The sequence below is a fragment of the Alexandromys fortis genome, unplaced genomic scaffold (assembly GCF_014885135.2).
Source record: "Alexandromys fortis isolate MF-2015 unplaced genomic scaffold, M_Fortis_MF-2015_v1.1 scaffold_21, whole genome shotgun sequence".
In the NCBI taxonomy this organism is placed as follows: Eukaryota; Metazoa; Chordata; class Mammalia; order Rodentia; family Cricetidae; genus Alexandromys; species Alexandromys fortis.
This window is the reverse complement of record NW_026067905.1, coordinates 8,695,141-8,711,620: the sequence shown is the minus strand read 5'-3', so window position 1 is coordinate 8,711,620 and position 16,480 is coordinate 8,695,141. Positions and strand designations below refer to the sequence as shown.

The window sequence follows — 16,480 nt, the reverse complement described above, 5'->3', positions numbered from 1 at the left end:
CTCAAGAACAATGGCAATGGGTTTTTGATCCTACTGCACGTACTGGCTTTGTGGGAGCCTAGGCAGTTTGGATGCTCACCTTACTAGACCTGGATGGAGGTGGGTGGTCCTTGGACTTCCCACAGGGCAGGGAACCCTGATTGCTCTTTGGGCTGACGAGGGAGGGGGACTTGATTGGGAGAGGGGGAGGGAAATGGGAGGCAGTAGCAGGGAAGAGACAGAAAACTTTAATAAATAAATTAATTAAAAAAATCTTATGAACAAAATAGAAACTTGTGTATTTGTTAATAAGCAAATCAAAATCCCTGTCTAAAGTAGTATGTACCTACTTCACTGGGATAAGAGAAGAACAACTAGACATACTTTAAGTAATTGCACTTCTAAATGCTTTAAGTGTCTTACATAAGAAACAATTAGGTATCTTAAGAATCAACAACCAGACTATGGTACATCCCAAACTCCAGGTCTTAGGTCAAGGAAGCAATGTAAAAACAAAAAGTTGTTTTATTCAATTATGTAAGAATTTTACTGCATTAGTCTTCAGAAATGAAGAGCAAAATGGGTTACACTACTAGAACATGGACAAGAGTAAAATGTCAAGTGGACATCTAAAACATAAGAGCTTTTGAATGCTCTGGTGAGACAACCTAAAAAAATAGGAGGCCAGAAGGTCTTACTATGCCTCTTCTTCCCAGTACAATGGCAACCTTAGTATAAGGCAACTGGATAAATAACTGACAGCATGTTAGTAATGGTATGTACTCACAGCTACAGTAAGAGAGTATCACTTTTGGCATTACTCTAAGGGATAAAGACACAGGCATTTTTCCATATATTTATCTGCAATTGCATTTCTTCCTTTATCAATTCATGTCTCTCTTTTAATCGGAAAACTTGTTTTTTGGTAAATTGTTAAGATTTTCAGTTCATATACTTCAGGGTAGCATGCAAACGCAGTATCCACTATTGTAAATTACACAGTCGGCATCTCCCACATTTGGGGAAATCACAGAAGTCAGCACATTCAGAGTGCAACAGTTAAGCCTTACCTAGGGAAAACCATTTTTGCCATCATGGCAAATCCTGCCATGTAAATACAGTTTGGGGTTCTTTATAGCCGTGGGATATTAATTTACTTCCAGATGAACTATATGAATTCAGTATTTTTCCTATCCCTATTTCCTATTCTCTTCTTCTCTGTAGGTTGTCTCTTCTGTTTTCTGTACAAATAATTTTTAGATTGATATGTAATATCAATTTTGGTTTCTTGGACTTATCTAGACAATTGTTAACTAAATCAAAATCTTCAATGTTTTACTCACATTTTCTTCTTATAATTTCAGGTCTTATGACTGTTTATCTATTTTGAGTTGAGTTTTGTACAGGGAAAGACACTATGGTTTCAGAACCATTTACTGAAGAGGCTGTCTTTTTTCAAATGTGTTTTTGGCACCTTTGTTAAGGGGCTGCAGTTGTAAGGCAAGTTCTTGGATTCTGGGTTTCATACTGTATTTGTATCGGTTTATGTATCTGGTTCTGTTTTTCTGTTATTATGGTTCCTACAGTGGCTTAAAATCAGGTATTGTGGTACCTACAGCTTTGTTCTTTTTACATTTTTTTTCCTTTTGAGATTACTTTTCTAGTTTTGGTAAGAAAATCTTGATACTTTGATGAAGGCTGAATTGTGTCTATGAGTTTAATAATACTAAATTGTCTAACACTTGAACATGGGAGGCCTTTGCAGTTTTTGTTTTATAATTCTCATTGTAAAATTATGTTAGTTCTGTATTTAAAATTTTCTGGCTCTCAAAACTTTCATTGGTAAATAAAACTATAAGAAGCCTATACAGGTTTTACTGTTGTTGATTTATACAAAGCACTTATTTTCTGTATTCTTATGCATATATACCAACAACTCTTTTTGTTTTTCTTTGTTTTATTATTTTTTTTTCAAGACAGGGTTTCTCTGTGTAACAGTCCTAAATGTTCTGGAACTAGCTCTTGTAGACCATGCTTGCCTCGAACTCATGAAGCTCCACCTGCCTCTGCCTCCTGAGTTCTGAGGTTAAAGGTGTATGCCACCACCACCCGGTCTAATACCAACAACTCTTGAGAGTTTTCAGAAACATGTATTCTTTCCAGAAGTCTTAACTGTCCTTAAATCATCTTATTCTGAAAAGGTTTTTTAGGGGTAGGAGTGTTGGGGGCTAAAGGGGACAATGTTATATAAGGAATCCATTCAATTCTTGTTAGAAAACTTCCTTGAAAGGGAAATTGCCCTTGGTCATATTAATCCGATAATATAGAACTGCCATTTTCTCATCATTCTTATAATAAAGGAGGCACTAGAGACATACTCTAATTCAAACGGTCAATGATTTCCTTAAATTTCTTGAAATATCAAGTTACTATATAAAGCTGAATATATTTCATACTTTAAAATTGAACTATCTAGTAAGAGTCAACTTCAAACACCAGCTGTCAGTTATCTTGTCAAGACTAAGAAAAATGCTGCACTTTTCCTTACTTCTTTTGGAAAGGTGAAGGGAAAGTGAAGGAAAGAAAACGTTGTAGAATTACTTAAATCATTAATAGGGAAGAAAAAAAAAAGGTAAAAGGAAACTTCAATTAAGGCCACTGGCTAAAATTTTGCTTTTAGCAAAAAATATCTCAAGTAGGTGTGTTTGGGGGTGAGATTAATATGATTGGCTTATTTTAAAATGAGAAATAACTAAAAGGGCTAAATAGATGAGCAGAGCACAGAATAAGAGTTTATAATGAATGGGATATTTAAAGCTAAGTACTCTGTTACAATCTTACTTGACCTGAGAGATAGTCTTATTTTATTACAAAGCTATAGAGGTTTATATGGGTTAACTAACATGAGCAAGGTATCCAGAAAGGATCAATATCTTAAGTCTAATACCTTAACTATTAGCTAATTTTATACTGTCTCTATGTTCCTTCTTCTATATGTGAATTCTTTCAGAATTTTTCCAATCAGGGTAACTTCTGCCATACAGGGACAAAATTGACTCAGTCCTGGGATTGGTTTATATTTAATAGTGCAGTTGGCCAAAGGGATCCTATGGGAATCCCCAAATAACCCAGGCTGTTGCCAAGACTATAGGGCACTCTCCGCATTGCTGAAGACAGCAACTATATAACTCATTGAACATGTAGAATTTGAGCCGATGCCTACATAGAGCCTTCACCCCTATGTTCTAATATCTTTGGTACAGGAAGTTACGCTGCTTTATACAAAAAAAGAAACATAAGAACCAACCCAGTCACAAACGCTTTGATTTACAATACTGTCCTGCCTGCAAGATATGATAGGGCAACTGTGGCACTACACTTGTGGGAGCAACCAATCAATATCTGATTTAACTTAAGGCCCACTCCTTAAGATGGAACCCATAACCACTACTGCTTGGGTGACCAATAATCTGAGACTACAATAGCCTAGGAACCTAGGGTAAAACCAAATACTACTATAATCAACTTTATATGCAAAAACAAAAAACCCAGGATAACCAAAACAATCCTATACAATAAAGGAACTTCCCGAGGCATTACCATCCCTGACTTCAAACTCTATTACAGAGCTACAGGAATGAAAACAGCTTGGTATTGGCATAAAAACAGAGATGTTGACCAATGGAATCAAATCGAAGACCTGGATATTAACCCACAAACCTATGAACACCTGATTTTCAACAAAGAAGCTAAAAGTATACAATGGAAGAAAGAAAGAATCTTCAACAAATGGTGCTGGTATAACTGGATGTCAACCTGTAGAATGAAAATAGATCCATATCTATCACCATGCACAAAACTCAAGTCCAAATGGATTAAAGACCTCAATATAAATCCGACCACACTTAACCTGATAGAAGAGAAAGTGGGAAGTAGACTGCAACAACTACTATTATTCTAAAAAAAAAAAAAACAATAAAATACCTCCTAATGACATTCTGTTATACTCACTAATCAGTGAATTATTCAGTTTTCATCAGAGAATTCCCTCCTGCAGCAGATGGGAACAAAAATAAAGACCCATAGCCTGACATTATGCATAAAGTGAGAACACCTGGAACACTCAGCGCTAAATGGGAGTCTCTATCAGGGAATCCTAAGGAAGAGGAGGTGGAAGGAACATAAGAGCCAGAGAGGATGGATCACATCAAGAAACAAAGCTTTCTAAATTAACATGATCAAAGCAAGAATGAACTCAGAGAGACTGAAGCAATATGCACAGGGCCTGCATAGGTCAGCACCAGGTCCTATGTGTATATGGCTTCCAATTTAGTGTTTTTATGTTATTCCTGAGAGTGGGAATATGAGGGTCTCTTTTTCTTGTGCCCTCTCTTGGGCTATATTCCTTCTGTTTATTTTATTAAATTCTGATGTGTCAGTTTTTGTTTTATCTTATCTTACCTTTATTGATTATTATCACTTAGAAGCCCATTTGTTTTCTAAGAAGAAACAGGGAGTCAATCTGTATGAGAGGGAAATGGAGGAGGAACTAAGGGACTTAGGGTAAACTCTAATCAGGATATATTATGTGTGGCAAAAAAAAAATCTCTTTTCAAGACAATGGGGAAAGGTGCTTCAGCTTTTAGATCTAGCCCTGACCCCATCTCTATGGAATTTCAGAAGTCAAGTTAATCTCTTTAATCTCCAAATGAGTTTCATATAGCGGCATTTTTGTGAATTATAACCTGGCCTAGGATTAGCTAACAAAAAGCACAACAAATCTCCTTCCCTTAATTACAAGGAGTACTTAAACTGAATTAAACAACTCAAGAGGCAATGGCTATAGTGGTTTAGAATGCATTTGGCAGTATCTACTCATATTTAGTGTACATACACTCAAACCAAGCAATTTCATTTCTGGGAAATATACACAGAAGTGTGTGCCTATTCACCAAAAGGAAGATTCAGATCACCCACAGCGAATCTTTACACCCTTAATATGGAAACAATTCTAAGGCTATCAACAATGGAACGGAAGAACGAGTAAGTGGCAGTGTAGTTACAATGAGAAAGATAAACCATATCTAGATGGAAAAATGTAGACGAATCTTATAAACATGACAGGAATAAGAGAAATAATATAGGAAGCTTATTGTGTGATTACAGAAGTACAGAAACAAGTAAGACAAATGTACACTGGATATCAGGACACACTTAGACGAGGTTCTAAAGCAAGTCTGAAATGCAGATGAGATGCTGTTTTGTGTTGACTACCTTATGTGAAAAATCATCAGTATTCCTAATTAACATTCATTTTGTCATGCTAACAAAAAGCTATTTCAAAACATGCAGCATTACATTCTTGGTGGGTTAACAGCACAATATTTGCACTATAATATGTGTAGGTTTCCTATCTCAAAAACATTAATAAAGTGAGTTGAAATGATTTTCCTTTCAATTTCTGGCTAAAAGTTTAGAGATAGGGTATTCATTTTAGTATAAGAAGTATGTGTCAGAACTCTTAATTTATTTAAACCACACATCTTCAACCAAATTAGAGAATCTACACAGGCCACCACACAGTCAGGTTTAAGTATTGTAAATAACAATTATTAATAACTGGGAGGTTTTAAAATCTCAAGTTGTACTGACAAAATGATTCCTTCTGCTAAATTAGCTTTATAATCCTAACTTCAGAATAAAGGAGGAACACATGACATGATGATCAGCTCCTTAAGTATAAAGACAAACTCAATATCTTTCTTTTTTACTTTATACTACGATTTTTGAGTAAAATTCTTTACTCACAAATATTTTTTAGCTAGAATGACTTTGAAAAACCAATGTTTTTGTAAGAATTTCGTAGCCTTTCATTTGCAATCAAATATTAACTGACAAATATCAAGATCTATATTGTTTTCTTATAAAAAGATATGGGAAATATCTGGTATGTAGTTTATTTAAGACCAGTTCTTCAACTAGAATATTTAGTACATAGAAAAGAATAGCTTTTGATATAAATATTTTATTAACTAGAAGAAGGAGAATGGCAAAGAGAAAAAGCAGACAGGCAGGAAGTCAAAGTTTATTCAAAAGCTTCTTTGCAAAATAATCCTTGACAAAGATGACAAAGATGAGTTAGTGGAAAGAATGAACATCCTGAGCACACTACAATGCTGTTTCTTACAGAGTTTATTTTGAAAAGCTACTTTACTCTGTCACTTCCTTAGAAATAATGATGCTATGACTATAACCTACCCTACATTTTGAAAAGCTATATGCAGGTACAGAAATAAGCTTAGCCAGTGAGGTAAAAGATCTCTGAAGTGAAAACTTTAAGACACCAGAGAAAGAAACTGAAGAAGAAACTACAGAACAGAAAGAACATCCATGCACCAAGACTAGCAGAATGTGTAAATATGGCTGTGTAAGCAAAAGTAATTAATCTACAGATTCAAATGCAATCCCACAAATACATTCTTCACAGAACTAGTAAAGATAATTCTAAAATTCATATGTAAACACAAAAGACACAGATAGCGAATGCAATCCTAAGCAAAAAGAACACTGTTGAGGCTATGACAACACCTGACCTCAAATTTATACCACAGAAATACTGTGACAAAGAAAGCAAAGGACTGGCGTGAAACGTGTGGGCCAGTAGAAAAGAAGAGAAGATCCATAAATAAATCGACATTTTTGACCATCTAATGTTATCTACAAAAGAGTTAAAAAAATACACTAAAGAAAAAGTACCCCGTTCAACAAATAGTGCTGGTAATCTGGATAGCCACATACAAAAGAATAAAATTAGATCCGGATCGCCTACATATCACAGACAAAAACAAACAAAGATGGAACAAAAGCCTTAGTTTAAAACCTGCTATGAGAAAATAAATTAGGACAAACGTAACGTTCTTAAACATTCTAAAACAGCTAAAGCAAGAACATTCTAAAAAGGATTCCAACAGTATAAGAAATGCTAAATATGGGATTATATCAAATCAAAATTTCTGCATAGGAAAGGGAAATATCAATACAGTGAAAACACAGCCCACAGAATGGGGGGAAATTTCTGTCAAATTTGGATATGGTAATGGTACCTAAAATACATAAACAACTGCAAGAATTAAACATGCATAAAACAAAAATGCTGATCAATAAATAATCAATAAATGGACAAATAAACTGAAGAGACCCCTCTTAAAAGAGAAAAAAAAAACAAATGGCAAATAAAGTTATAAAGCATATCCAATATCCTTACCTATAAGAGAAATGCAAATTTAAACTCCTTTAAGAGTCTACCTCACTACAGTCAGAATGGCCATCATTAATAAAATAAATGCTGGCAAGGATCTGGAGACAAAAAACAAAACACTTATTCACAGCTGGGAATGTAAAGTAGTGCTGACAGTATGGAAATCACTGTAAGCGTGCTGGCCGGGTCAGTCTGATACTGATAGAGCCTGGCAAATGGAAAGCTCAATTGAGGAATTGCCTCCATGAAAATGTCATGGGAATGTCAGCAATTGGCGCGTTTTCATGCAGGCAGTGCCATCCCTGGCAAACCCAGGGAGCAAGTCAGTATTCCTCTGTTCCTGCCTCTGCTCCTGCTTGAGTTCCTGACTTAACTTTTCTCAGTGATCAAGAAGTATAAGCCACGTAAAAAAGTTGCTTTTGGTCAAGGCGTTTATCATAGCAACAGAGAAGCAAATTTGGACAGGAGGCTTCCTACTCACCTAAACCTAAAACTTTCCTATGACTCAGTTCTACCACTATGAGGTACATCCTAAAAACTCTGAATAGTAGCATGGATACTTGCATATCCATGTTCACTGAGGCACTGTTCACAATAACCATGAAGTGTATCCCACCTAGAAGTCCACCAACAAATGAATGGATAATGAACAATGAACTTTTATTCAGCCATAAGGAAAAATGAAACTTTTGGTAATATTAATAAATCTGGTAATTATTACATTTAGTGAGGTAACCCAGTCTCACAAAGAAAGGGTCCATGAGAGGAGAGAAAAGAATTTTTAAAGAAAAATAAAGGAGAATTTAAAAAAAAAACAATGAATTAAAATATAATAATGAAAAATTACTTTGAATGATAATTAAAAACAAAAAGCAGTTTCAGAGTATAAGTTGAATGTGAAAGAATGAAACATCTGGATGGAGAGACGGCTCAGTGGTTAAGAGGACTGACTGCTCTTCCAAAGGACCCAGGTTCAATTCCCAGCACTCGCATGATGGTTTAAAATAACCTGTAACGCCAGTCCTTGGGGATCTGATGCCCTCTTCTGGCCTCCACAAGTACCAGGCATATACATGTATATGGTGCAGGCAAAAACCCCAAACACAACAAATAAATAAATTAAAAAGAAGAATGAAACATCTGGTGGTTTTATTAATTGCAATCATCCACTGTGATCACAGATGACAAAGGACATGAAGGCTTTTAAATTTTGTTTGCATTTCTTTACTATAAAGTGATTTTCTTAGTATTCAACATTAGAAATTAAAGTGTCTTTATGATTAAATTTCACAAAAAAAATGTGAATCCAGATTCCAGAAGACCCACAAACAGTGCCAGGCGTCATAGCTCAGGAGACAATTTCAGAACATCATCTATCCAGCAAATGACACTACAGCAATCCTATCTACCAGAAGCAATAGAGAAACCCATTCAGAAGAACAGTTAAGCACACTAACCTCTGTAAGGAAAATCACAAACTAATCTAGTATGAACACAAACAACCTCTTTAAGAAAACAGTATGAAGTGATGGTAAGTAATTTCAAGTTCATACTGAATAAAATACGAAAACCATTACTATATCATAGTCACTTTCCTCATTTCATGAAATACTATCCTTAACTCAGTGTAAAACCTGGGAGAGCCTATGAAGACTTAGCAGAATTAATTATGAATATTAGCTTGTTTTAAAATTATAGAACTCAAACATCTGAATTTGGTTTCTTCTAAAAGAGTACTATGTTTAAAAAGGGGTCAAAACCATTCAGGATAATCAGGCAAAGGCCATAAATGCCCAAGTTTTCTTTGTGCATATTGTGATCATAATATACTGAAGAAGGTTTTAGCTTCTTTGTGTTCTCTCACTGGTTACATTTAAAATGGCATTTTTGTTGTTATTGTTTTGTTTTTCAAGACAAGTTTTCTCTGTCTAACAGTCCTGGCTACCCTGGAAAGCTTTGTTGACCAGTCTGGCCTCAAACGCACAAGATTTGTCTTCCTCTGCCTCCCAAATGCTGGGATTACAGGCATGTGCCACCACTGCCTGGATTTAAAATGGCATTTTATAGACCAATTTATAAGTAAAATGAAAAGGACAATGAATATATTATCAATTAGCATTAATAGCTGTTACATAATCAAGAGTAATGTGAATTTAGCAAAGCACTCAGACCTTCCTTATAAAAATACCTCAGAAACCATTCAAAACCTTCCTTGCCTACAAAACGCTTTCCAATTTCAGATGCTATGCAACTAATAACAAGAACCTTTGAGAACAAAAGACCAGCAATGTTTGCATATAAAATGTTTCTCATTAGGCTTAGAAATAACACTTAGATTATACAAATACTATTTTTAAAGTCAAATTACTAATGTCTAGAATGATTAAAATGGGTAATCTTACATTTATGTACATTTAAATGTCTAAAATGATTAAAATGTAGTCTTACATTTATGTACATTTATACTTACATTTAAATATATATTTTTCTTTTCATCAAGCAAGCTACCCTTCCCTCTTTTTAAGACAGAATCTCACTATGTAGCTCCGGCTGCCCTGTAACTCATAAGGATTCTACTGCCTCTGCCTCCTGAGTACTGGGATTAAAGGTGTGCACCATATGCCTGGCCCATCAAACTACCTTTCAAGATAATTGTCAGGCACTTTGACAGACAATACAATATTAGATGTGTATTGTAATAAATTATTAAAAAGGAAAAAGTGGGTATGGGGTTGACCATCAGTGGTAAAATATGTGCATGAATAAGGCAGGGTTCAACCCTCACACCACCACTCTGAAAGAAAACAAAGAAAATGAATATAGTGAACTAAGGGAACTGAAAAGAATACAGTAAACAAAGACAAACACCAAAGGAATTTCTGAAAATGAATTCCTGACACTTTCTACTGTAATTCAGTATCAGAACACTTGTTTGGAATGCACAAAGCCAAAAGTTTGAATCCTACTATTGCAAGAAGGAAAGAGAAAGTGAGGAAGAAAAGGAAAAGAAGGAAGATTACATGGTCCAAAATTTTTATTAGTTTTCTCTCTTGGAGGAACCAAAAATACCATACACACAGAGGGAGCTAACAAATGAAGAAATTAATTACTGGGGGTGCGTGGGGGGCTCAATCATATTCCTTGATGTAATAATAGTGCATTAACAGTAAAAACCTCTGGCTCTAAATTCATTTATTTAACCTTTCTAAAAGTTACACTGCTGATATATTATTCACAGATATAGGCTTATTAGGAATATAATTACACAAATTCAACCATCTAATTTTATTTTGTGGGAATTACATAAGCCTTAATGTTTTATTACTAACAAATAATAAAATTACATAATCTCTATTAAAAATTCAAATGAAATTTTGGTCTGTGAGTATGGGATAAGAAGAAAAGTATGAGAAAAAAGAACTTGTTTTAAGTAGACTTTGCTAGTTTGCTACAAGTATGAAAGCTGGCCACTGTACCTCACACAGCAGTAGGTCAATGATGTGGAACACCATGCAGAGAGGAAACTTGGCAGTAAAAAGTGTGAGGAACCACTGGGATGCGTACATATGAGCTTCTAGGTTCAGATCACAAAAATGGTTGTACAGATCTGGCAGTTGTTCCTAAAAGTCAAAATAAAAGAGTTAGGAGGACGATTGTTGAAGAAGCTTTATTTCCTCAACAACTGCAGTTTCTATCAAGTTCTCTGTTGTATCTGAATTGTATTCCAGCACTGATTTGTGGTTTGTCAGTGTACAGAAGTGATGGCAGGAGATGGGAATGGAACAGATGACAGATGAGTGCAGAAAGCAAAGACTTATAACAAAGATTATCCTTGCTAACACAAGTGTTCTTGCTTCCTGGGGAAATCTTGTTCTCTCAGAACACCTGCATTCTAATGAAAATTGTGACTCCAAGGTAAGACACAGGATTGATTCACCTCCGACTTACCTAGAAACAAAATATATATTTACCTTAAAAATCATCAAACAACATTATCTAAGGTATATAGTATGATTTTAAAATATTCTTGAACACTTGGAAAACTACAAAGCAAAACCAGATATTAAAACCTATCTGTGGGTTGGAGAGATGGTTCAGCAGTTCAGAGCGCTTGCTGATTCTCCAGAAGACCTGAGTTTGGTTCCCTACACTCAAGTCAGGTAGCTACCATCTACCTGCAGCTTTAGCTCCAGGAGATCTGCTGCCCTCTCTGGACACCCAAATACATTTGCATATGTATGTACGTATGTATGTGTATATATATATTCATGTAAATAAAAAAATAAAACATATCTTTAACAATCCAATCTTGATTATATGAAAAATGAAAAAAAATTATGCAAGAGTATAATAAAGAAAACTAGCTCCTAACAAGCCCTTTAGGCTACCTTTACTCTTTCAATAATTAAACATGCAAATGCTTTTCAAAGGCCTGAGAGGCCAAGCACAAAGCATTTCCATAACAGAGAAACAGAAGCAAAGACACAGAAAAGATCATGTTCATTTTCTTCTTAAATAGCTCACACATTCACATATACACATGCATGCACATGCAGACACACACACACTATTGTACAAAATTATTACTTCAAAAAGGACCCAAAAACATCTACTTGATAGTTTAAATAAAGTATCTAAATGATTATTAGGCCCAACTAATTTTTCATTTGTTAAATATAGTTATTTGACTTTTAAATCCTACAAGAAACACTGACTTTTCAGAAAAAGTAACTTTTACATCTGAAAAGTCAAAAGCATTAATAAAATAAATCTATTTAAAATTTCAGTTGTATTCATTAAAGCTTCATAATTAATTATTGCTCATATTAGGGATTTTTGATAACAACAAACTTGTGGGTGATAGAATTCCCCGCTTTTCCTTACCTGCATTAGTTTCTCAAGTTGATAAAATTTGCAATGGAGATCTTCAAAATTATTTTTATATAGATCTCGTAATCCATACTTATCCATGATTTTCACCAAGACACAGAATGCTTGCTCTTCTGGCATCTACAGGAAACACACATATGAAATATGAATGAATGCCATTTGTTCAGAATATATGAAAAGGTCTTTCAAGGCCTTCACAGGAATGACTGAAAGTGTACTATATCATTTGACACATCTGCCCCTGGTCTCTGGAGAAAATTCTCCTAACTACTCAGTAATTCTGAGTCCTGCCACTGTTTCTGCATAAAAAATACTTCACATATTTTTTCTATAAAATAATTATTCTATTTACTTTCCCCTGTCCTACACAAAAGGTATATATATTACATACATGTATAACATAGCTTGCTGTTCTCCCGTTAACAAATTAAAATTATTTCCCTCTTGTTATATTAACAGTTGCATCTTTATTTTTATGATAGCTGCAGAGTATTTCATTGTCTGAACATGCCAGAATTCATCTAATCAGCTTCCTATCAATGGATAATTGAGTTATTATTATTTTTTAACACAAATAATTTCAACAAGCAACTTTGTCTACATATCACCTTCGACACAGGGATGGACTGTGGTAAGGTATAGTCACAAAAGAAGGATTAGATTGACAAAGAATAAATGTATCTTTCTTTCTTTCTCTCTTTCTTTCCTTCCTTCCTTCCTTCCTTCCTTCCTTCCTTCCTTCCTTCCTTCCTTCCTTCCTTCCTTTCTTTCTTTCGTTCTTTTGCAAGAGCTCATTATGTACTGCCTAATTCTCCTAAGTTCTAGGGTTATAATTGTTAGACCATCAATCTTTGGTCATGTTTTAAATTTCAATAGTGCCTCCCAGCTCCATCTGCGGGCGCCTGCGCTTCCCACAGGGCAGGGAACCCTGACGGCTCTTTGGGCTGAAGAGGGAGGGGGACTTGATTGGGGGGGGGGGAAATGGGAGGCTGCGGTGGGGAAGAGACAGAAATCTTTAATAAATAAAAAAAATAAAAAAGGTAAGCTCTTGAAAAAAAAAGAAAGTGACTGACTAGAAGGAGGAGTATATTAAAATAAATCACAGAAAATCTAGATTTTCTTGTTATAGTATTGTAGTTCATAGTGATCTAAGTTCTGATATTTAAACTTAAGCTGATTTCTTTATTCAAGATAGTTGAGCTAAAATTAACTATAAATAAGCAACTTATTTGCTTTTAGTCAGCAAAACTAATTGAAAAACTATCCTGTCCTGGATATCAGATCTTTTAATTATTACCCAAGGTATAATTTAAAGAGATATGCCATGTATAATCTTCCTCAACTAGGAAATCAGAAGGAATATCAAAATCATGTAGAAAATGAACTTAGTAACAATATGTTATTTAGCACATGGAAAATTACTTACATGCAACAGCAATACAGCAGCAAGAAAAGACTGTCCTTGACAATACCCAATGTCTTCATCAAACACAGAGTAGGCCTAGAGAAAGACAATGAAAAAGTCATAGTAAGATTCATAACTTTAGTGTTGACTCACATCAGTCTTATCTTTGTCTTATCTTTGACCTTTCTGTCACATTTTCACTATTTTTTCAGTTTAAGGCCATATGCCAATAAAACAGTCAGGTTTCTCTAAGACACCATTTCTAATGCAGTCCTACATGTTCCATTATTACAGGTTCGCCAACAAGATATGAAAATAAACAGATATTCGGATCACCAAAATTATTAATGTTAAGCCAAAGTACACAAACCTATTGAAAGCCTGGTCAAATGATGGGGAGGTACAAGGCTCTAAGGTTGATATGAGAGTCCTATTGCACAACAACAGAAATGTCTAAAAGTTTCTCAAAACCATAGTATAGATCCACCATTCTGAAAATGAACAAAAATTAACCACTAATGCCTTCAAACAAGTTGTACAACTTGTGGCCAATGCAGACAACCACTATCAATATGACCCAACACAAAATTGAAAAGAACTCAGAATTATTGTGTGTGTGTAAGGTTATAGAATGCAAGCTCACAGATAATATTGCCTTGCAATGTTGTGGAATATGTGATCACACTGTAAACTCTGAAATTGTGTTGTTTACTGGAGGAACCTGTTTCTAGCTGTGGTGTGACTCAGCCATAGCACCTATCTTTAATCCAAGAGCTTTCTGCTTGAAACAGAATTAAATAAAATCAACCATAGGCAGAGAGGCAGAGCAAGCAATCAGTTGACAGAAAAAAGCCACAGAGAGTAAGAGAAAGTCAGGAGGATAAGGATAAGGGAGGGGGGAGAGGAGAGGGAGGGCAAACACAGGAAGTAAAAACTCTCTTTCTTGGACAGCAGAGGAAGCAGCTGGGTGCTTTCTCCGCCTCTCTGAACTAGCAGATTTTTACCCCAGAACTGGCTCCCAACTCTATTGATAAAATCGAATGGCTGAGATTTAGATAAAAAAAAAAACATTGCAAACTCAAAAGGTTGTATATATCTGCTCTAAGTTCTTAGTGGACTTCAAACTACTGTCTATTTTCTAAATGCTGAAGGGTAAAAATGGATCTTCTTATGTATATTGCTGAGCAAAACAGTCATTTAACTTTGACTGCATGTTTTGCAGAATGTCCAAAGGTACATCATGCTAAGAACATACATACACTCACTACTGCAAATACTCTGGCTATTCTATACAATTCCCATCACTTTATGCCAGCTGGAAAACAATGAAAGAAGTCCACTCATAGAAAACACAGTACTCCTTGAGAAGTAATGAATATGCCATTCAGCTTGATTCTTGCCTCTTTGTCTTCAAAGGAAAGGAAATAAAGTTGTTCGCTTAATATCTGCTAACTAGTACTTCAAACAATGTACACCTGGTTTTAGGAGGCTGAGTCAGATAGGAGAGTGTGCTGATTAAAAACAGAAGATAAGAAAGAAGTTAGAAAGACTTTCTGTGAAAGTTGAGATGGCTAACATTTTAGATTTAGAGGGACAATCATGGTACTTGTCAAAGTTTAAATGATATTCCTAATCAAGAGAAGTACAAAAACAGGTTCTATGGGTCATGGTACACATACTGGTTTCTGAAATAGAAGAGACATCTTTTGATTTCCTTTTCATTCTTACTTTATGTCTGTGCTCTCTTCAGCTTCACATGCCTGTAATCACAGCACTCACAGGCAAAGACAAGAGGATCATCTTTAACTAGAGACCAGTCTGGAATATAGGGATCTTCCACCCCAAAATACGAGAGTACCTTGTCTTCAATTTCTTCCTTGACTTTAACTCTGCTCTGAACCCCAAGCTGCTTGCCCATTCATTTCCTCTGAACTTCCATATATTTGCCAGCACTACAGTTTCCTTTCACTGTATCTACTGATTACTTCCATGGACTGTCTTTACCTATAGCGCTGCCTTACCTAGTAGTGTTTGATAGGTAAGTATTTGAGTAATGCATTTGGTTCTAATTACTTACAGTTAAGTTAAAAGATTATATTATAAAATATGATCTTATTAGCATATATTTTAAATAATAAAGAAATATCGATTGGTTAAATGATGACATTAACTGGGCAGAAAAGTTACTATGGTCTAGATCAGAAAGCGACTTGATATACCCACAGATTTTCCTCCAGTCATTTTATGTATTAGAAAGTTCTTATAGAGACCTAGGAAGATTTATATATAGAGAAAAACTAAAAGAACAGTGAAGATTCATAAACTTCCCACCTAGAGACAACAGTTCACATATTATCAAACGTTTATCTACTGATCTGTTTCTTTATTCAACAAATCTTATTATCTTAAGCTATTTCAAAGTACCTTACAGACATCTATCTAGACTTCAGTAATGGTAACAGGTCTTTCCACTAGGTAAGATTTCCTGTTAATGAGATGCAAAAATGTACAGAAAAATCTGTTTTTTCTTTTGACAAATATATTATTTTGACAAATATATAACTGTGTGGTCTGAGATACAGAAGTTACCCCATGTTTTCCCTTTATGATAAAGGTATTGGAGAGACTAGGGATACAAGGGTCATACCTAAATATAATAAAATCTATTTACAGCAAGCCGACAGCTAACATTAAATTAAGCGGAGAAAAACTCAAAGCCATCCCACTAAAATCAGGAACAAGACAAGGATGTCCACTCTCTCCATACCTCTTCAATATAGTGCTTGAAGTTCTAGCAATAGCAATAAGACAACATAAGGGGGTCAAGGGGATTCATATTGGAAAGGAAGAAGATAAGCTTTCGTTATTTGCAGATGATATGATAGTATACATAAGTGACCCCAAAAACTCTACCAAAGAACTCCTACAGCTGATAAACACCTTTAGTA

The 16,480-nt window shown here is 35.0% G+C and overlaps 1 protein-coding gene across 1 annotated transcript in view; it reads right to left on the bottom strand.

Moving 5' to 3' along the window:
* Positions 1 to 16,480, bottom strand: part of Rabgap1l (RAB GTPase activating protein 1 like) — a 262,467-nt gene that overhangs the window by 219,629 nt on the left and 26,358 nt on the right. Inside the window, exons 2-4 of the mRNA XM_050135142.1 lie at positions 13,554 to 13,628; positions 12,122 to 12,247; positions 10,714 to 10,857 (exon numbers count right to left, since the gene is read on the bottom strand). Of these exons, the coding sequence (XP_049991099.1) occupies positions 10,714 to 10,857; positions 12,122 to 12,247 (270 nt within the window). The 5' untranslated portion in view covers positions 13,554 to 13,628. The remainder of the gene's footprint in view (positions 1 to 10,713; positions 10,858 to 12,121; positions 12,248 to 13,553; positions 13,629 to 16,480) is intronic.